At 32.9% G+C, this 22,245-nt stretch overlaps 2 protein-coding genes across 4 annotated transcripts; both read left to right on the top strand.

The window, feature by feature from the left end:
* Window positions 1–971: 971 nt before the first annotated feature.
* LOC132621409 (mitogen-activated protein kinase 7-like) lies at window positions 972–4,979 on the top strand. 3 transcript variants are annotated; one of them, XM_060335664.1, is made up of 3 exons: window positions 972–1,118; window positions 1,898–2,324; window positions 3,719–4,979. In XM_060335664.1, exons 1-3 carry the CDS (start codon window positions 1,090–1,092, stop codon window positions 4,406–4,408), a joined length of 1,146 nt encoding a protein of 381 aa, XP_060191647.1. In that variant the 5' UTR covers window positions 972–1,089; the 3' UTR covers window positions 4,409–4,979. The 3 variants fall into 3 exon arrangements, with proteins under 3 accessions (XP_060191647.1, XP_060191649.1, XP_060191648.1); XM_060335666.1 differs by lacking the exon at window positions 972–1,118 and adding an exon at window positions 1,161–1,591; XM_060335665.1 differs by lacking the exon at window positions 972–1,118 and adding an exon at window positions 1,162–1,684.
* A 5,765-nt stretch (window positions 4,980–10,744) lies between these two features.
* LOC132621411 (bZIP transcription factor 11-like) lies at window positions 10,745–12,155 on the top strand. Its single transcript, XM_060335667.1, has one exon. It carries the CDS (start codon window positions 11,470–11,472, stop codon window positions 11,899–11,901), a length of 432 nt encoding a protein of 143 aa, XP_060191650.1. The 5' UTR covers window positions 10,745–11,469; the 3' UTR covers window positions 11,902–12,155.
* The last annotated feature ends 10,090 nt before the right edge of the window (window positions 12,156–22,245 follow it).

Raw genomic sequence — 22,245 nt, 5'->3', positions numbered from 1 at the left:
GGCCAGCCGTGTCTCTCCACTTTTAATTCAAACATCAACCTTGTTCACCTTTATTTTCCACAAAAGCAACCGTTTTATTCGATTAAAGTTGGCATCTTCGGGCCAAAAGCATACCCTTCATTTCTTCAAGAGTTTGAACTCATAATAATAACAACCAAAAGGATAGACATATGACATATCTACTCCACATAGGTTAAGAGTTGCTTAACGGCTTAAAAATCTCAACCAACTGATTTCATCCAAGTTAAATAATGCACCATACATTTAGTATAGGTACCAGTAAATTTTAGTGATAGTGCAACAGAATATCAAGACAATATTGATAAGTTTTAGTTAATAAAAGAAATATTACTTTTCAGCAAAAAATAAAATATTAGGCTATCAATTTCAATTTATGTGACACTATTTTCTTATCAGTCCATTTAAAAAATGTTTAACTTAAACTTCTTATTTATACTCTTAGTGGTCGTTTGGTTTGAGGTCAAAATAGTCCCGGGATTATAATCCCGGGACTAATTTATACCATCTGTTGGTATTATTTTATACCATCTGAAAGATGGTATAAAATAATACCAGTATAAGTGGGTTAAGAAGGTATAAGTTGAGTTATTCCAGCACTAATTTTTATACCACGTTTGGTACAAGGTATAAAATAATCCCGGGATAAATCTATACCTTATACCAAACGTGGTATAAAAATTAGTACCGGTATAACCCATGTTATACCTTAAACCAAACGACCACTTAGTGACAAGTGTTTATAATAACACACACAAATGTTATGACATATTTGAGAGCACAAAAATTTGAAACTGAGGGAGTAGTACTTCACAATTTCAAATTTAAGAGTATAATGTAATTGAATTTTTAAGTTAAGAAAATTGTAAAATAAAATAAAATGATGTAAGACTTTTAAATATCATATAGTGATAGTATAAAAAAGCAATCGCATCAAATATAAAATTTCAATATTTTAGTATGCTTCTATTTTCTAAATTACAAAAGCTTTTAAGAAATAAATGACGTTGGACATTTTGATACACTTGACCAAGAAAACAATCGTGTTAAGTACATGTGGCGGAAGAAATAATGAAGGCTGCTCTTGAATTTAGTTGCCGGTAAGATTTATTTGTCAATAAGTAGTACGTATTAAATTTTGAGTACTTTATTGTAGTGGAATTGTGCATGAATCTAAACTAGCTTGTACAGATACGGTAGCTGTCGTGTTCTTGAGATAATCGTCTCTCCCTCAAATACCCCTTATTGTCCTCTACTCTGTTTCTTTCTTTCTATTTTATTATCGCTTTCAGTTCACGCTTACCAAATTAATTATCAATATGTGCGTTTCCTAAAATCTTGCTTAATTTTTATTGCGTGAAGGCCATGTTTGGCTTCTGAGAGAAAATTAGAAGCAACTTTCTTCTTGGGTTGAGCGTGATCCTTATGTATATCTCAGCTTTGAGTGAAAATTCTTTGTCAAAATTGAGGAATTTATGATACTTTCGGTTTACTTCTTTGGGAATGCTGATGCGGATGCTTTTACACTGATAAAGTTGAATAAAGCTGTTCTGAATTTCGTGCAAGATTGAAGGTAAAGAAAAGAGAAAATTCTGAATTTAATAAGTTATAATCTTCAAGAAAAAGAACAGCGGACCAGAAGAAGATCGAATTGCCACAAAACAAAGTATATATTCTCTACTACCCTTTTCCCTCTTTTTTTTTTTTTTCTTGCTTACTACTGTTATACTGTTCTTATTCTTTGCTTTCTGAGTCATGAGTGCAAAACATGTTGCTTTATTCAAGTTGTTGTCTTGTTATATAGATGGAGCTAGGATTATAGATTTTTGGATGTTGAAAAATTGAATCTGTTTTAATCCCCACATATGCAAAATAACAGAGAAATGGCAACTCAAGTGGAGCCTCCAAATGGAATTAGGCCTCGAGGGAAGCACTATTACACAATGTGGCAAACTGTATTTGAAGTCGATACGAAATATGTACCGATCAAACCTATTGGAAGAGGAGCTTATGGTGTGGTTTGTTCCTCGGTGAATAGGGAGACAAATGAGAGAGTTGCAATCAAGAAAATCAATAATGTGTTTTCGAATAGAATTGATGCGCTTAGAACTCTAAGAGAATTGAAGCTTTTGCGGCATATAAGGCATGAGAATGTGATTGCTTTGAAGGATGTGATGATGCCTATTCACAGAAGCAGTTTCAAGGATATCTATTTGGTTTATGAGTTGATGGATACGGATCTTAATCATATTATTAAGTCGAATCAGCCTTTGTCCAATGACCATTGCAAGTACTTTCTTTTTCAGGTATTGGCTAGCTTTTGAAAACTCATTTCTGTTTGTTGTCCTTAATAATACGTATATACTTTTCTAGTTCTCCCTCAATGGTAAGTTTTTGAGCACTTGATTGAGTTTTAGCTTTTTGATGTTTAGTTGTTGGTTGCATTCAGGATGCTCAGTTTTATCTGATAGAATGATATCTGGATGGGAAATGAAGGGGGGAAGAGAGGGAAGGAAAACAAAAGAAACTGACCTTCCTAAGCAAAAAGTTCACATTTTTTTGACAATTGTACTTGTCTCAAGCAGAGCAAAGAGAAAAACGATATCAAGTTGCTAAAATTGAACTAGCTGTATCATTCTCTTTATTGACTACCTGTTGTTATCAACTGCCATTAACTCATATGTTATCGTCTATTTTGTTTTAATGTTTGTCTCTTCATGAAACATATAGTGCAATAAGCTTTGTTCTTCTGACTTTTAATGGACATAATGAAGTGGCAATTATGAAGGTTCCTGGCTGAAAAAATTATGTAGTTCCTACTTGTTCTGCAATTTATACCGTACACAAGCTGTAGGTAAAATTAAATGGAGTTACAGTAGGAAACATTTCCACGGAACTACTTTTATTTTCTTCTCATTTGATTTGGGTCCTTAGATTAATGGAGTATACTGGAAAGATCTACAATATGTTCTATAAATTTAAAATTTGTTTATAACTGTGCATTTCTTTATAATTTTGAGAGGTCAATGTCGAGTGCTTGAACATCAGTAAAACGTTCGTATTTGTGCATTGTGTAGTAATCAAAGAAGTCTTATGGATTTTAACTTATGAGAAAACTATTGCCCTTCTGCACTTGTCCTGTATATTTTTGAGAAGCTGTGAGAGAATTCATAAAACTTGGATTGCTAAGCTGAAAGGTACTGCAAAGGAGTTCTAATTTTTTGGTACTAGAAGAAATTCTAGGAACACAAATAGTGTTGAAACTACGGCATTTATGGTGATTTTTTCTGCTAAATGAACCCTGCTTTGAGCTAGATTTTTTCTTGGATGTGTTATCTTTTGAAGTTCACTTGATCTTGATTGTGCATCATACATCAAGGCTATAGAATGAAACAATTCCAGTTTCCACAAAAGCAAGTTGGTAAGTAATTGAATAGTATTGAAGATAATAGAAATTGGTTTAAAAATTTGATCTTTCTTAATCTGAGATACTTAACAATCATTTTTGTCAGCAAAGCTGATATGCTAGATACTATAGTCACTAGAGAAATTACCGTTCTCTTTCCATTAATCATCAGTGTATATCAGAAGTCTGATTCTACATTTAGGAAGGTTGATATCATTACTGCACCTTTCTTGATCTTGTTCGTCATCTTCTAATGCATTCTTGCTAATGACCACTTTGCCTGTGATTTTGTAGCTACTCCGCGGCTTGAAATATCTCCATTCAGCTAATATTCTCCATCGGGACTTGAAACCTGGGAATCTCCTTGTGAATGCTAACTGTGAGTTAAAGATTTGTGACTTTGGACTCGCTAGGACTAGCAGAGACAATGGACAGTTTATGACTGAATATGTTGTCACTCGTTGGTATCGTGCACCAGAGCTACTTCTTTGTTGTGATAATTATGGAACATCCATTGATGTCTGGTCTGTTGGATGCATCTTCGCAGAAATCCTTGGACGGAAGCCTCTTTTCCCCGGAACTGAATGTCTCAATCAGCTTAAACTTATTCTCAATATCCTTGGTACCCAGCCTGAAGCCGATCTTCATTTCATTGATAACCCAAGGGCTAAAGGATTCATCAGATCTCTTCCTTATACTCGAGGCGCTCACTTTTCTTCTCTCTTCCCTCAGGCTGATCCTTTAGCAATAGACTTATTGAAGCGAATGCTCGTTTTTGATCCCTCGAAGAGAATCACAGTTACAGAAGCTCTCTATCACCCTTACTTGTCAAGTCTTTATGATCCAACATGCAATCTTCCCGCTCAATTTCCTCTTAATCTGGATATCGATGAGAATATGGCAGAACCATTGATTCGGGAGATGATGCTGAGAGAAATCCTTCATTACCATCCTGAAGCAGCTTATATCAACACATTTTACTAGTTTTTGTCTATGTAGATTGTAGACTAGCTTACATCCGCTTGGGACACAAAGCAAGAGGACCTAAGCAAAGAAAGGTAAGTGAAACTTTTTTGCTTCTGTATTATGAGAAAAAATACACAGTTAAGTCGTTGTGGTCATTTGGAGACATTTGGAGCCTAGAGCTGATCAATCTGAGGATCACTTAAGGTTATAATTGGAGACTTCATTTCATCATCTTTATTTTAGATTATCAGTAAAACAGCATCAATGGTAAAGTTGTCTCCATATGACCTATAGGTCATGATTCGAGCCATTGATACTTGCGCTTCCCGGACCCTGCTTGAACGCGGGTGCTTCGTATACCATGTTGCCTTTCTTTTTACTTTTAGACTATTACTCACTTATGTGGAATATCTTTGGTGTGTATTGATGAGCTGAGGACTGAACGAGGCAACCTATTCATCCTGTCCATATGGACCCTTGGACTAGACTTCTCGTAAGCTGTACATAATTTATGGGCTAAGCCTCCCATTTTGGTTCCAGCTTGAGTTTTATTTGCCTCATTTATCCTTTTATTGGAGCTATGCTTGTCTATCATGTACCATTGGCTCCGAAGCATTCCCCATTTAAGGCTATTGGGATGTGCAACGATTGAACTGCCATTATAACATAGAGAATATCCGTAAGAAGTTTTATACTATAAGGTTACCCGATAGATAACTACATGTAGCATGAAAAGTAAGCAAGTTACCTTATATAATGGGTAAAGTTATACCCGAAGAATTATTTACGTTAATGTATAAATTAAATTATCAAACAAATATTACTGTGACTCTGTAGATGCTCATTAACATTCAGAATTACTAAAGCGAGCTGATTTGAATATATGTCTAATCTGAAAGTTATAGGTCTATGTATTAGAAGTTAAAACTTAAACTGATCACAAAATGTAAAGATCAGCTAATGCCGATAATGAATGTTGCTATCATGTTGTCAGCATTTGTTTTTATCTCCATTCATATGTTACAATGGGAAGGCTCTTTCTTATTGCCAAATACTCCTACTTCTTTCAAGGTTGATACAAGTTTTGTTAACCAAATATATAAATCTGGGCTGAGATAGCCACACCATTTAGTCTGTCTTTTGCTATTAAATTGTGTTCCATGTCAACCAAGTCGTTGTAGTATATTGGTGAGTATTCCCGCCTGTCACCCGGGTTCGACCCCCGGCGACGCGTTTTTGGTTGTGTTTGCTCCTTATTTTTTAAAGCAGAATCGCGATTAGAATTCTGGCCTTTATTTGTTGTTTAATGACACTATGATAACCACTCCATCAGAGTTCAGATTTCAGACCATCACAATTAGAAACGAATGTGGTCAATAATGGGAAAAGTTTGTACATTTTACCATATGAAGAACTTGTATTTTTGCATGATGCTCTAATGTACAACCTAATTTTATTGGTAATTAGGATTTAGGAGAAATACGCTATCATAATATATCTTCAACGAGTCTTAGTACTATTAATGATGCTGTTTGAATTTACCTGCATAAAGCTGTTTGTGAAAATATACATCAAATGATGCAATTATTTTCAAATGTTTAACCCTTTAATTGATGCAAATATTATCTTCAGTAGAAATATTTTGCACCAAATGAGAAAAAAGAAAATACTTACACCGTTTATGGCGTAAGTCAAATATTTCACAGTATGTTAAGTGTGGGAGAACTTCATATTACATACTTCAACCAACATTTAAAATAGTAAAGCAGTATACTAGTATCTTCTTTCTTGTCTTGTACTTTGATGTAACAAATAGTTTCTCATAGTAATAACCTAAAAGGTACATGTCGAATAAAGCAGCAAGAACAACAACATGATACCCAGTATAATCCCTCAAAGTCAGATATGGAAAGGGTAGAGTGTACGCAGACCTTATCCCTACTTTGGAGGTAGAAAAGGTTGTTTCCGAAACCCTCGACTCGAAGAATACATACCGAATAAAGGAAGAGGGGAAGAGAAGTATTTGCAGTCCATTTAATCATCATTTATTTGCTTACAGTGGAAATATGCTTTAATTAAGAAACTTCAAGTTGTTGACTTGGTAACGTCATAAAAAAAGGAACTCAAGTTTAGACACAAGACGAGAGCTCTTTGTCCATCAAGGACCTAAAATTGTTAAGTTAATCTTTATTGATGAATGGAAATGAGGTTAAATAGAAGTAGCTAGCTCTGAGCTTATTTAATAGAGTAAGTAAAGAGAGGATTGAATTAATTAATTAGGGGATCGAGCACCTTGATTAACGAATATTCTTATTGTGCTACTTTAGTTGTGGAGACTGACACAAAAAAGATGACATGCACACAAAGGCAACCCGAAGGGGCAAAACGATAGGTTACCAAAGCTTTAATTTGTTTTATGGTGGTGCACTAGTTGAACACCTTTCCTCCTCTTAAGTTTCTATGTTATACTTTCAATTCTATTGAGATGAACTTTTTATTTCAAGGTCGTGACCATTGGCAAATTGTTTTTTACTATGTAAATATTGTTTATAAATGAATTTCCAAAATAATTAAGTCATATATTAGATATAATAGATATAAGTGGCAACAGAGAAACTATTATAAGGCTCTCAAGAAATTGTCAAAATTTTAGCTTCATTTTCTAAATATTTTGATGTCAATATCTAGTCTAATTGATCTGTAGATTTTGTCAAGACACTAGAGCACCAAATTGCAGAAGAGCAATTTAAATGATTATATCACTTCTCATATATATTTTTTCACTTGCTTTCTCTTGATTTTTGCAGGAAACTATGTATAACATAACGATAATCTAACTTATCCGACTTGGATAGAAGCTTTAACATGATAAGAAACTGAAATTTGAGCTTAATTTAATACTAAAAATCAGTTCATGAGATAAAAATTACCTAAAATAATATAATTAGGAGAGACAACTCATATTTACTCAATCAATGTCAAACACTTAATTCTCGTTGCACGCGCAAGACGGAAAACGAAATGTGAATAACATAACATAGCATAAGATGGGAGGGGTCTGCTCTTATATAACTATATTAACAAGATGAATTTTACACATAATTTAATCCCAAATCTAACTCTGAAGATAAATATGGTCCAAGATCAGATAAATAAGTAACTCCTTCTTGAACAATCGTGGAATACTTGAACATAACCATTTCGAATATAAAACTAAGACATGTTTTTACGTTTTTTAGTTGCTGGTCGTATTTGCCTAGTGCCTTCGCAAACTGTCTCTGACTTGTAGTACTAAATACTAGAAAATTCTTAACAAACCATTCTATGAAAGAAGAAGTCGGTGGGTGTTTGAAATGCATATGCGACCTGAATCTTGACATAGTAACTCTGCGCCATCCTTAAAGGGTCTGACATTATCGTACGGTATGACAATTTGTCGGTGATTTTAGTTTCTTTTTATTGAGACTTAATTGCCCTATGTTCGGACTTGTTCTGTTCTAATTTCACCTTCATATCAATTTGCTAGTTGGCGATATCTTCCCTTGCCATTTCAAAACTAGGATTTTGTTCTCCTCTATTGAACCAAAAAATGAAAAAGTACTTAAAGAAAAGATTTAGGAGGATTGTTTGTCTTTTACATGATCATATTGACACATAGATGCTTCAAAATATAAATTGGTATGAATTGTACATCGAAATTTTTTTATGGTAAGTTAGTAATTAATTAATGTAGGTGAGTTCTGGAACCATAGTTGACTGAGTTTTGGGATTTCATGTTCTCTTGACAATACAGAAGGAGACTGCAAACTTTCCTTGAGCTTGGATATTGATTTTTTTAAGAACTGACCCGGAAATAGTCTGAAACCTAAAAGAGATATGATCCCGTATAACGTTCATTTTTTTGTGCGGAGTGCCCTTCAAATGCACATTTTTGTCCCTCAAATTGGTGGTCTTTAATTTTTATCCCTTTTGCCTAATACCATGAGGTTTGGGGTTTGAACCCCGGCTCAGTAAAAAAAAAAAAAAGAGACAATTTCGCAAGACAAAATTTTTGTAGCAAAGTTAGGTCTTAAGGCAGAGTTTTGGCATGCCTGAAGGCAAAATTCTACCTTAAAGTAGAGTTTGCCTCAAAACTGTGTCTGATCCAACAGAGTTTTGGCATACCTGAAGGCAAAACTCTACCTTAAGGTAGAGTTTGCCTCCAAACTCTGTCTGATCCAGCAGAGTTTCAAACTCTGCCTCAAGTTAGCAAATTTCTGTGAATCCAAACTGTACCTTGCGATTTTATTTTTTATTTTTGACTGAGCGGGAGTCAGAATCCGAAATCAAGAAATTCTAGCGAAGGGCAAAAATTAAAGATCACCCCAAAATAAGGGCATTTCTGCGAATTGCCCTATAAAGTTTGAACACCCCCCCCCCCCTGCGGGGACCGACCCAACGTGGTATATTTTAAAGTCAACTTTTTTAAAGATTATTTTATGCAATTCCTTTTGAAATCATGAGGTAAAAATTTTAGTTAGATTTTTTACTTTTCTTAACAAGAGAACTCGAGCGCATAGTATAATCCGTTCAGTACATAAATTATTTTGTACACTAGTGATATTGGTTGCGCTTCGCGCGGTAAGTGAAGAATTTAGTGGATCTTTTAATTTATCTATCTATCTATCTATATCTATATATATATATATATATATATATATATAGAGAGAGAGAGAGAGAGAGAGTCAATCTAAAAAATTAACTTTTCCTGAGAATAAATAATTAAAATCACAAATATAAAAAAAAAAAAATCAGTTTAACTCCGACCTCGCCAATATCGTCAAGTTCGCGTCAATAGGAATTTAGATTGGAATACTTCCTATATGCATGGGAGTTTAAAATTACTCCAAAAACTTTACAAGAATAAATACTTATACTATATAGGTCACTCAAAAATTCTTATTCAAACAATAAACTTAACAAATCAATAAAAAAAAAAAAAGGGGAGATGTGATGATGAAGTTGTATGATGGTTTATCAAACAAACTCATGAATATCTTTTCATTTCTCTCATATAACAATTACAAAAATTACTAAAAAAGAAAGGAAGCTACATGAAAAGAAATGTAAAAAGAAAATAGATGAAAAAGATGAAGGAAAAACTCAATTATGTTGTATTTTGTCGACGGAATTAAATTTTGTATTTTTTATCAATCTGCACCAAAAATTCTTAATTCAAGTTGATCAAATATCACATGATAAAAGAGGGTGAAAAGGAAAGCTGAGCTTAATTAAATTCTGACCTCTTGAGTCTACTTCAGGAAAACTCTTAATTGTATTAGATCTAAGATTTCTAGATCTTGAATGGCAGGGGAAACAACAATAACAAAATTAGTTAACAATTAAATAATTCAGAAGGAATCAATGAGACCAAATATTATGTGATTGAGATCCTTCACATACAATTAGACGTTTCCCTATTGGTTGTTGAAGCAAACAATAGGAAATCATTGACAATGTCAAAGGATCATCAATGTTATTACATTTAATAGAAATATTAATAAATTCTTTCGATGAATTATATGGAATGACATGACCAGTGAAAATTCATATAGCCGACTTCAATTTATTTAGAATTAAGACATAATCATTATTATTGTTATTGTAGGAAAGAGTATAACTGACCTCTTCATCATAAGGCCGAGTGATATTCTCCATGACTCCATAACAATACTGTCTATTGTCTTTCAACAAAATTCAATTCAATAGACACAATTGGTATTCATGCTTGTTTAGAGGAGGATGAGAGAGAAAGGAACAAAGTAAAATTGACAACACAAATAAATAGTAAAAAGTACTCACCAATATTAGTTGGTTTTGTACTCGGAAGATCATGAATCAGTGTCAGATTTATCATTAAAATCCAAAATAAGAAGATGATATATCTAGTAAAAAATATATATGCCTATCTGGGTAAAGAGCTTGAATATAGAATGAAAAGACAGGAAGGTTCTTTTGGGTTATCATTGTTTGAGTCGTTTTGCTTCACATGATCATAATGTTTTGGATTTTTAATAGCAATTAACGGGCTGACTTTCCAGGAGCAAGAACGTCACTTACTGTTTAATTGTAATCATTACTCATTTACGTTAATAGATGATTAATTGCAGTTAAGGATTTTTATCACCAAAATACCTCAGCAATTCTTTAAATATTGTCTTCTCCAACCAAACAAAAACAATTAAAGAAATGAAAAAATGTCAAAAAAAAAAAGAAAAAAGATAAATAGGAATGATGGTCATAGAGAGATGTCACGTCACCTTGTCTATGTCTAGCTTTATTATATATATATTATACAGTTACCGCATTTATGATAGAATCTTCCAAATAGTAAATCCAAGTGGTTTGCAAGTAAAGCGCATTGTCCTACGGTAATATTGAAATTTCTCCCGTACCTACCTTAATAGAATGAAAATTAACCAATAGAAAGCCACTCTTTTTCAAAACTTTACGTAATGTGCTTTAGGTCTTTGGGATTTTATATTTGATTGATGGTCGTATTACTTTATTTACTATGAGTATTTTATTCTTTCAATGATCATTAACATGTCTATAAAACGCATCTTCATTATCATCAAAAGCCCCTTCCTCCTTCACCTCTTCTTCATCCCTTCTATATATGTTCTGAAACTCTGCTCTAATAATATTTCGATCTCTTTTTCTTTCATTCTCTGTTTTCCGAAAGTTCAAAATATTTGTCTTCCTATTTCACTTTTATTTTGATGCATTACTATAGAGCCTCGATTCTTGATGTACTTTGAGATTCATGTCTCCAGTAATCAGTGAAGTCCTTCTTTCTGGTTTTACAATTAATTCAACACTTCGTCGTGGAACCCACTTAGTCCAATCCTTCTCTGTTGCCTTCCTCTACTGGTTCTACGTGTTCTCATGAAACTACCTTCCCATTTAATTTCCTCTCCCTAACTTATTATTAAGCTCCATCAAATACCTATAACCTCAATTCTAATTTAGCTATTATTACTGATACTTACAACTTATACATATTTTATTCAGTTTTAACGTGTTAGATTACAAGTATTATGGCTTCTCCTAGTGGAACTTCTTCAGGGTCAGAGGATCTACAACAACTAATGGATCAAAGGAAACGCAAAAGAATGATATCGAACAGGGAATCAGCAAGAAGATCAAGAATGAAGAAGCAGACGCATTTGAATGAATTAATGGTTCAAGTGAATCAACTCAAGGATCAAAATAAACAAATTGCGACTAACATAAATATGGTGACTCAGATTTATTTGAATGTGGAAGCAGATAACTCTGTTCTCAGAGCCCAAATGGCAGAATTAAGCCACAGGCTTCAGTCTTTAAACGAGATAATAAATTGCATCAACTCAGCAAATTCAGCAATTGATGAAACAGAGGTTATTGGTGAAGATGATTTCTTGAATCCTTGGAATTTGCTACATGTGAACCAACCAATCATGGCTTCTGCTGATGCCTTCATGTACTGATTTATCATTTAATAAGGCATTGAAAAAAACAATTAAAGAAACAAGATATTGTTGTTTGTGGACTCTTTGGCTTGGCTCTAGATGAAGGCGTTTGGTTAGGTTCACTAATAAATAATTGTATCTCATAGAAAAGAGAAATTTTGTAAAATGATGGTGTGACGCCTTCTTGGTTTGTAAGTGGGTCACTGCTACTAAGTTCCTTGTCTCTTTTGTGATACTATTAAGAGTAATTCAATAAGTGTCTTGTTGTGTAACACACTTCTGTGCTCTTTGATTTTAGTTAATCTCTTATTTTATTTTATTTTTTAGTTTGATGACTTTTAGCTAGGAAACTGGTGAAAGGACCATGAGAACCAAACGCATTCTCATGAGTGCGATTAACTTTTCTTTTCACTTTTCAGGTTGTAGATTATCATATTTTCTAGTGGGTGCTTTAAGACCAATTTCAGTTCCTCTTTTATCGCAATTAGTGATATTAGGTAATACACTATAAATAATTCACTTAGTTAATTTTTTTCGTTTCTCATTCGGTATTCGATATTCGTATTGAGCCCGACTAATTCTGATTCTCACTACGTAAGACCCATTTAAGAAGAAAGGACACCTGACATGACTTTTTCCTACACAAGGCTCGAATCACTTAGTGATTTTTGTTCAAGCGATCATTAGACTTTGATTAATTATTGGAGAATATTATAGAGGAAGTGTTTCTGGTGGAGGTTCTTTGTCCATTATTTAATCCAAGGATTCAAGGGTCAGTGGACGAAACGGAAGAGAAAATATCTATAAACGGAAATATAAAGATTGAATTATTGGGAAAATACAATTATGTAGAGTAGTATGATTACAATAATACAACAAACTAAACCTAACGATGGCTAATAATTGTCTAGAAGATTACTTAATAAGTCGGCATCACTAGCATAATCATCAGGGGCTTTCCCTTTCTATAGTATACTAGTTACATGAGGTCTGGGCTTAATAGTATACTAGTTACATGAGACTCATGCTAAGCTCGGATTCAAACTCAAGATATAAAAATAGTGCTAGATTTTTTTTTAATATTTATTAAGTTTTAATTTTATTCATAAAATTTCATGTAACAAATATTTTATATTAGTTAATGTGGTGACTTAAGCTTAGTGTTAAACGAAATTAAGGGAAAAAACTAAGTTCATTAATTGAACCTCAAGAATCAATCTAGTTCTTCATATATTTTTTTTTTTTTAATAATAGTTCTTCATATATAGTTTATGCTAAAAATATTAATTCTAAAGTTAAAATTTGTTTACAGTACTTTTTGTATTTTTAATATCTAAATTTTAATTTAAAATATCAAGTCTAATTCAATTTAACTCTAAGGCCCCGTTTGTTCATAGATAAAAAAAAAAAACACTTTTTTTTTGGAATTTTGGAGTTGGAGTTGGAGTTGTGTTTGGCCATAGTTTTTGAAATTGTAGTTTTTAGTGAAATGTAGTTGTAAAAAGGTGAAAAAAGTGATTTTTTTTTTTTGAAAAACAAGTTTTTTGAGTTTTTGGTATTCCGGAATACAACTTCAAGTTGTATTCGGAATCTTCATGGACAAACGCTGATTCCGGAAAAAAGTGAAAAAAAAATCCAGAATAAAGTGAATAATTTTTATGGCCAAACAGGGGCTAAAATTTAGTCAAATTGACTCTGGGAAAAGGAAAAGTGCCACATTAATTAAAACGTGAGCAAGAGTGATTAGTAAGATCTAATAAATGCTCCAGTTGAAAATGATAATGCGGCTCCATAATTGCCTAAAGTTTGCTAATATAAAATGACAAATGATGTAAACGGTAATCTAATAATCCTTTCAGTTCATATTATCTTGTGTTTTTAGTTTGGACACACCCTTTAAGAAATCACTTATCCCTAAAAAGTAAGAAACGTTTCAGTAAATTGCCTTCATTAAATAGTACCAACTTAATATGATTTTTTGGTTATGTGAAAATTCAATTATCTAAATAATGATAAATTTGATAAAAACAACTATTAATACCTTCTCGATTATATAAAGAAATATTTATTCAGACTAAATATAAGAGCTAAAAATACAAATATAATATGAATAGAAGGAAATAAAGGGCAAGAAAAGATTCACAAAATATTACAACAATTCAATATATACACCAATTACATAGGTCCACATAGAAATGGCTTGAGGAAAAAATGAGCCCAAAAATTAAAATAGGCAAGAAAAAGACAAAGCAAAGCCAAGTGTAAACACCATCGTAGGATCAAAATTCTTGTGTGGACTACAAAAAGTTTTCATTCTCCCTTATATATAGTAGTAATATCATTCATAATACTACAACAATAGCATATTCAGTGTAATTCTACATATATAGTCTAGAGAGAGTATATGATGTACGCAGACTTTATCCTTACCATTGTGGGTAGAGAGGCTACTTCCGTAAGACTCTCGGCTCATTCTCAGTACTGGTTTTCATAAATTGATGTCACCCAGTTTTGATATTTTAATTCTTTCACGTTGAATTTATTAAAAGGATTTTATGTTCTTAGTGTACTGAATTAAGAGAAATCAAGATGTTCCTCATCTGTAAAATAAAAATTTGTCTTTAAGCACTTTAACAGTAATGTTAAATAAATTATTGGAGAGAAAATCGAATTGACAATACAATATATAACCTAAGGGGTAGCGCAAAATTAAATAGTAATTATTTTTATCCATCTTATAAATATATATATTCAAACATTTTTTAAATAATTATTTTAAATATTTTTAAATTTAAAATAAAATGGCTGTTGGAAAAATCCATTCAAGAAATTAAAGTTGTGTCTATTTTAACAGTTGCGTTTTAATAGATATCTAAAATATTACATATGTCACACCTCCAAACGTAATTAATGATAAATGGATTTTCCTAACTATTTACTTCTCTTCTTCACCCTCGAATATTCAAACCATTCTCTTGGAAATGTCCAACTTTTTTGTTTACTTCTAATTTCACTTGTCTTTGTAAATCCTGGAAAAAAATTGCCATATACCAAGCAATGATATTGTAGGAACTAGGATTCCTTAAGGATAGTGATGCCACTGTCAAAGCCACTAATTTTCTGGTTTCGTTTTGTTGCAATTTTTCCTAACATAAATTACCCAATAACAGAAAAAATTAATTGTATTTCTAGTCGAGTGTTAAATGACGGGGGAAAAATAGAAGACAACAGTGTACGTAGAAATCCTGCAAGAAAAATTGTTATAATTAGCTAGAAGCGTGCGGTGTGAATTATAGCATTTGATTATTTACAATGTATTCTTTTCTGCGTTGAATACCAACAAATCATTAATCGTTCATTACCTTCCCAGCTTAGTAACTCCAACCAATTTCCATGTGATTGGTATGCACATGTAAGCAATCACGAGTACCTTCTTTAATTTAATTTAATTTTTGTAATTAAAAAGAAAGAAGAAGCCAAGAATTTTAGTCTAAACAAACAAATTACACTTGAGCAAATTAGGATCGTCGCTTTTTTGCGGAATAATACTGACAAAAGAAACAAAGCATATGTTAGTCCACTAGAATTTTGTCAAGAGTATAATTAAGCATTTGCACATGTCAGGTTCTTTTTCCATTTCTTTATTCTTAATCTCATTGTCGTACACCCCTCAAAGTATAATTAACGATTCCTAACCAAAATTAATTAAAGATCCATATCTGTCGGTGATGTCTAGTCTTTTTCCAGAATAAATTAAAGAGCACCGACTTCAAAATTCAGGCCAATTAAGTGCCTCTCATTTAATTAATTAGACTATTAATTTGTAAGAGAAGTGGCATGTAACGTGTACAACCTGTTGCTGGAGACTAATGGCCTCACCCGAGTCAAAAGTCATAAGAACCAGTTAGTCCGTACTTAAGTGATTGGTGTACATTGATTTGGTCAAATTAGTGTTGCCTTTTTGTTTTTTTACAACTATATATATATATATATGCATGTGATTAGCAACATTGGCATATGAGGCTGGAGCATAATCTGCATAAAAATTAAGGTAAACTACTTTATGAGGCCGTTATTCCTTTACGATCTTATTGCTTGTTAGGTAAGGTCATGACATTTATAAGTTAAGAAACACTATTAGACCATGTGGACAACCATAACCAGAAGATTCCATATGCTTTTATATACTGAACATAAACGTCTAAGATTTCGTTTGTGTTAGTTGATTAAAGATATCTTATAAGTTAAGAGTATCGAGCGTTGAAAATTACTTTCAGATGTTGAAACTGATTTATAAATAAACAGTTACGTATATAGATAAAATTATTAAAATTGATAAAAAGCATGCTTGTTTTAAGACCAAAACAATTACTCCTTCCGTTCCAATTTATGTGATATAGTTTGACTAGATACGAAGTTTAAGAAAAAAAGATTTTTGAAACGTACATGTGGTCTAAAAAGAAAAATGTATCACATAAAGTGGGACAGAGGGAGTACTAATTATAAACAATGACAATGTTAGACGTTCTCTACACAGCAGGACGGCTCGCAAACTCAAACAATGAATGAGAAATGCAAAACAAATTGAGGATGAATTCATTTGGGATCAAACATAGTAACAGACTAAAATGTTCATCAAAATCTCCAAGAACTCAACCCCAATCATCTTTCACAAATAAAGGAAGAGGGGGTTTGTTTTTTTTTTTTTTTTGGGGGGGGGGGGGGGGGGGGGAGGGCGTAGGGGAAGGGAAGAATTCAATCTCTCAATAGCATAAAAGGGGAAGTGGAAAAAAAAAAAAAAAAACAATCAACATATTTTCTGTATGTGATAGAACTATGTTATAGTAGTAGTTAATTCTATCCCAAGATCTAGTAGCACTCTTGTAAATGGGCTAAGGTAGGATCCACTGTAATTTTAGTTCAATTGGGCTAATATCTATACTAGAACCAATCAAGATGGTCCATGTTCTCTTTAATTAACAGAATTTGATGCCACACTCTAGCAACAGAAATGGATTTTTGACCATATCATTTGGCACATCTTGACTTCCACAACTTCCAACAGACTATACTTTTTAATTTTTTATTACTATTATTACATAGGGGTATGGTAAGGAAAAATGGAGAGGGAATTACAATATGGGAATTCGAACCCTCACCGACAAGGTGAAAGTTCAGATAGTCAACCAACTGAGCTACTAAGATCCTACTCAACAAACTATACTAGGTGTGACTTGAAGTGACAAATAATTATGTTTCATAAGTCATCCTGTGAGGAAGATTTGGTAGAATTAAGGCCTTACTCATGCAAAAAATAAACTAAAGCTTAAGCTGAACTTCTGTTGTTTGTCTTTCCCCACAACATAAAGTCAAAATCATAGTACCGAATGGTTTCAATTAGTGTTAAGAGTGAATCAAACCATATGACACGCGAATCATAAAGAAAAAGTTATAAGAAATGCAAGTCCAGGGACGTTGCTGTTGTTGGGTAGCACCATTTTTTCCCGACACTTGTGATAAACGTACCAACTAGTACACATACTGAACAAATTGTCAAAAAGTTTGGTTCACGATCACAGCTACAACGCGAAAACGTCCTAATTATAGAAAGTAGACTAAGTTAAATGAATTGGTAGCGCATGTGATCCATATCATACGGCATACGCCATTAACTTGTCGAGGTAGTTTCTCCACCTCCTTGTATTTATTTCATCCAAAGATATCTAGGTATATTAGGCTACTAAACTTGGGGAAAAAATCACGCTATAATTATAGATAGTAAGTTGAGTCGCGCATCATGAAGATTGATAGAAGAGTCCATCAAGCAATCATGTTACACTGTCCAAACGCAACCGCACCCCTCAGTTTATTTAGGAAATACAAATTGTATAATTGGTAATTAATTAATTTGACTCTTCCAACTTTTCTGAAGAAAAAAGAAACTTGGTTCCAGGAATTAGTGCCACTTCTTTAGCTTAATTGAGTATCATGAAATAAATTGCATAAATTTATTGACGTGTTAAATAATCCTCTCTTTTTTTCGTTCTTGATGAAATTCTTTCACATAAGATTATATATTATCATGTCCTCACCGTCATGGGAGTATAACCGTTTATGGTAATCTGGTAAAGTGGCATTATATGCATGTGAGCGAGAGGTTGACAGATAACTAAATTATTACGTACTACATATGTTCGACCAATTTTCCTAAGGAATTAGGTAAAAGTTAGAAACGGATCAGATCTCTATTCTTAATTAGAGGCTATAAAAAGGGTATTCCAATATGAGCTCTAAAGTCATTAATTAATTAGCATGAAGAGAAATATTCAGGAAATTAAGCAGAGAGGTCTTACATGAAGATAAGAGCCCCTTTAGTTTGATAGCCAAGGATGACTTGCCTGGAATTCACTCTTGAGGCTGTAATTTGATATGGCCAGAATTAATACATAGCATTCTTGTTTTTTGATTGCCAGGCAGGCCACTTTAGCTACTCTAATTGGGGCTCCTCTTTCATGCTTGACTCTTCTCTTCTAATATTCTTAAGCCCAGTAGAACCCACCACTAGATGCAGTTCATCTTCATACCTCACATTTGGCAAATATTTTACTTTGAGTTATGTCATCTTTACAAATTGATTTTTCCATAGAAATCATTTGATTTTGTTAAATTCCAGTATCTCATGAGTTTGTTAAATTCCGTCGTTTCAGATACCCTTTTTTTTTTCTTTTTTTGTTTTGGGGGGTGGGGGGTGGGGCGGGGGTGCTAGCAGCCAATAGTGGTCCTTTGCACATTTGTCATCTTTTGTGCAAGTTTTTTATTTTTTGTCCTTGGAACAAACAGCTTTTTTGCAGGGTATAAGTTTATATTATTGCATAATAATATCGCACAAGTTATTTCCCGCGCCCACAATATCGCACAAGTTATTTCCCCCGCTCTTAAACAACTTATGTCCTCCAAAGTATAAGTTCAATTTTGATGGACCAAAATTAAAGATCAGTCCATTTGAAGGCCAAACCATGCAATTAAATTCTCTTCTCTGCTCTTAAAGCCCATTGGGCTAGAGACCCATTTGATAGTAACGACGTAGTGATACTGGAGCGAAAGTTGGGCCATCCAATAAGGAATGTTTTCGAGCCCAATGGTTCAAATAAGGAATTGAGATTATTTCACAAATGTCGATTTAATTTGTCAAGAGTTCAAGTTAAACGTGTCAACCGGTCCGGTTTAACCGGTTCCGGTTAACCGTTTATTTCATACCGGTCCGGTTTCGATTTTTTTTAAACCGGACCGGACCGGTTAAACCGGTGAAATTAAAAAAAATAATAATAATAATATAGTCGTTGCTGGGCTGCTGACCGTTATTGGACCGTTGGCAACGGTCCATTTGCAAAAATGGTCGTTGCCAAACGGACAATCCGAAGTAGTTTTAGTGGATTTGCAATTCTAGCCGCCTTCACTTTGTTGGAAATTAATCCGGCAATTTGGTACCTTCGTTCCAACTCTATCTTTATTTTTCTCAATTTAATTTACGCAATTTAATTTGTTGCAATTTATTTTCTTGTGATTTATTTGATTGTGATTTAAATTAATTTTATTTAATAATAGCAAAGAGATTTAGACGTGGTGCCGGTAGTAGTAGTGGTATTGTTAGGGGTGGGCTTAATGAGGAAACATTTGTGGAAGAAACACCTAATTTAGGTATTGATGTTAGTGGAAATAATTCACTTTTAGGTCATGAGGCAATGCAACAACATTTTACCGACACTTTTACTGAAATTGATAATGATGATAATGATGATGAAACACAACCCCCCGAAAATCTCATAGGAGATACATGTCCTGCACAATCACATACACAAGACAAACCGCCTAGAACTCGTAAGCCAACCGCTAAAATTTGAAAATTTATGACTAAGAATAGAGAAAACCAATCAGCTACATGTATCCTATGTGGACAAGTATTTAGTTTTAAGCAAGGAACTAGTAAGGATGGTGGAACGGGTACACTAAATGGTCATGTGAGAAGCAAACATATGGATGTTTGGGGAGAGCAAACGGGTTCAAATGTGGGGGATATTCAAATGACGATAGACCCACGAACTGGTAGAAATTTTAAGTATGACAAGAAAAAAGAGCGTGTAGAAATAGCTAAAATGGTAGCTTATGATTGTTTACCATTTTTCTTTCTCTCGGATTTGGGGTTTGTTACTTACATTCAACGTTGTTATAATCCGTTATTTGAGGGTAGTCCTAGAAGAACTTGTAGAGCGGATGTTATAGATTTGTATAAAAAATATAGATTTTATTTGCACCATGTATTTAATTCTTTAAATTGTAATGTTTCTCTTACCGCTGATTTGGGTCTTAGTCTTAACAAGTTAGATTTTTTTGCTATTACATGTCATTGGGTTGATGACAATTGGGTTATGCAAAAAAGAATTATAGCTTTTTTATATGATGAAGGAAAAGGTCTTCACGATGGAAAATTTTTAGCGGATTCAATGTCTACTATAATGAGATTTTTTAATATTTATAGAAAAACACTTTGTATTGCTTTAGATAATGCTTCTAATAATACAAGGGCAATTGGTCTTTTAAAAAGAGAAATAAACCCTCCGCTAAAAAATATTTTTCATGTGAGATGTAGTTGTCACATTTTAAATTTAATTGTTAAAGATGGCCTTGTGTGTTTTGACGATTCTATTCAAAAAGTTAGAGATGCGGTTGCATTTCTTTTTTATAATGCTAATAGGGCAAGACTTAGAGATTTTAAGAATGCTTGTATGGAAAATAACCTTAGACCTAGGAAAATTCAAGTAGAAATTGAGACTAGGTGGAACTACACTTACATTATGCTACAACAAGCATATGAGTATAGGATTCGCATACAACAAGTTCACAACAAATATAATACTAATAGTGATGATTGGTTAAATTTTTCGCATTGGGAAGATGTTAAAGAATGTGTTGAACTCTTAGAAATTTTTTATAATGCAACTCTTGCTTTTTCTAGACAATTCTATCCCACGGTAACCGGAATTTTAGCCTACTTAGCGAAAATAGCTAGAGTTTTACAAGCGTATAAATATAAACCCGGTTATCAAGCGACTATTTTTGAAATGATAATCAAATTTAAGAAGTATTTTTTTCCCATCCCATTTTTTTTTTTTTGTTCTCTTTTAAATCCTTGTTTAAAAGTGCCTTATACTAAAACATTGGTTGGTCAAATTTATACATTTTTAGAAATTGAAGAGGGAGTTCAACCATCTTTAGCTAAAGCCGAACTCGCTATTGATGACGAGTTTAGAATTTTTTTTACTCATTATTCTAATTTGGAAGAACGTGCTACACCCGTTGCTCCACGCCCTACTACTTCTCAAAGTAGCAAAAAGGGCTTGTCGGGTTTGTCGCATTTAAAAGTTTTACATTCACAGTCAACTTCTTCTTGTAATGCAAACTTTGATGAATATAACTTTTATTTGATGCAGCCAAATGTGGATATCAAGGAACTGGATGAATTGGACATCTTAGCATAGTGGAAGAAGTACAAAGCAAGTCATCCGATACCCTCAAGAATGGCTCGAGATATCCTTACGGTTCAAGTATCAACCGTGGCTTCGGAGAGCGCATTTAGCCAAGGAAGACAGCAAATTGGAGACCATAGATATTCATTATCCGGCTTTAGCTTGCAAGTACTAGTGTGCATTCGCGATTGGATTAGATCGGAGCGACCCAACCAAAACTCAGAAGCAGAGGAAAGCGAAGAGGAAGAAATTGAAGATTTGATAGCAAGTGGACCGGACCAAATGGAAGACTTTGAAGATATTTCCATGGCCGAATACGATATGGGGGAAATTAACGAAATGATTCAGAATTGGTGATTTTATTATTCTACTATTTCTTTACAACTCATGTATTATTTGCAAGTTAAAAAAAACTACAACTTGCAAATAAATGTTATCCAAGAATGAATAAAATATATGGCTCATTGAGCTTTCTTCTATTTACTTGTGTTCATATTTTTACTTTTATTAAGTTAGGAATATACCTAAAATATACTAAGAATATACTTATAATATACATCTACTTAAATTAAAAACTAGAAAGTTATATACTTGAAAAATAACTAAAATATATTAAGAATATATATTATAGTATACATATAATATATATTAAGGATATATAGTATACATATAAGTATAACTTAAATAAATAAATATATATATATATATATATATACTTATAGTATACATATAATATATATTAAGGATATATAGTATACATAAAATATATTTGGAATATACTTATAATATATAGTATACATATAAGTATAACTTAAACATATATATATATATATTTAAG

This window comes from Lycium barbarum, chromosome 12 (genome assembly GCF_019175385.1).
Source record: "Lycium barbarum isolate Lr01 chromosome 12, ASM1917538v2, whole genome shotgun sequence".
NCBI lineage: Eukaryota > Viridiplantae > Streptophyta > Magnoliopsida > Solanales > Solanaceae > Lycium > Lycium barbarum.
This window is presented reverse-complemented; position numbering and strand designations above follow the sequence as displayed.

Excerpts from the sequence above, each read along its gene's own strand:
- LOC132621409 (XM_060335664.1), top strand. The coding sequence starts at position 1,090 with ATGAAGGCTGCTCTTGAATTTAGTTGCCG. Across the intron at positions 1,119-1,897 it reads GCTCTTGAATTTAGTTGCCG|AGAAATGGCAACTCAAGTGG; the intron begins GTAAGATTTATT and ends GCAAAATAACAG. Across the intron at positions 2,325-3,718 it reads GCAAGTACTTTCTTTTTCAG|CTACTCCGCGGCTTGAAATA; the intron begins GTATTGGCTAGC and ends GTGATTTTGTAG.
- LOC132621411 (XM_060335667.1), top strand. The coding sequence starts at position 11,470 with ATGGCTTCTCCTAGTGGAACTTCTTCAGGGTCAGAGGATCTACAACAA.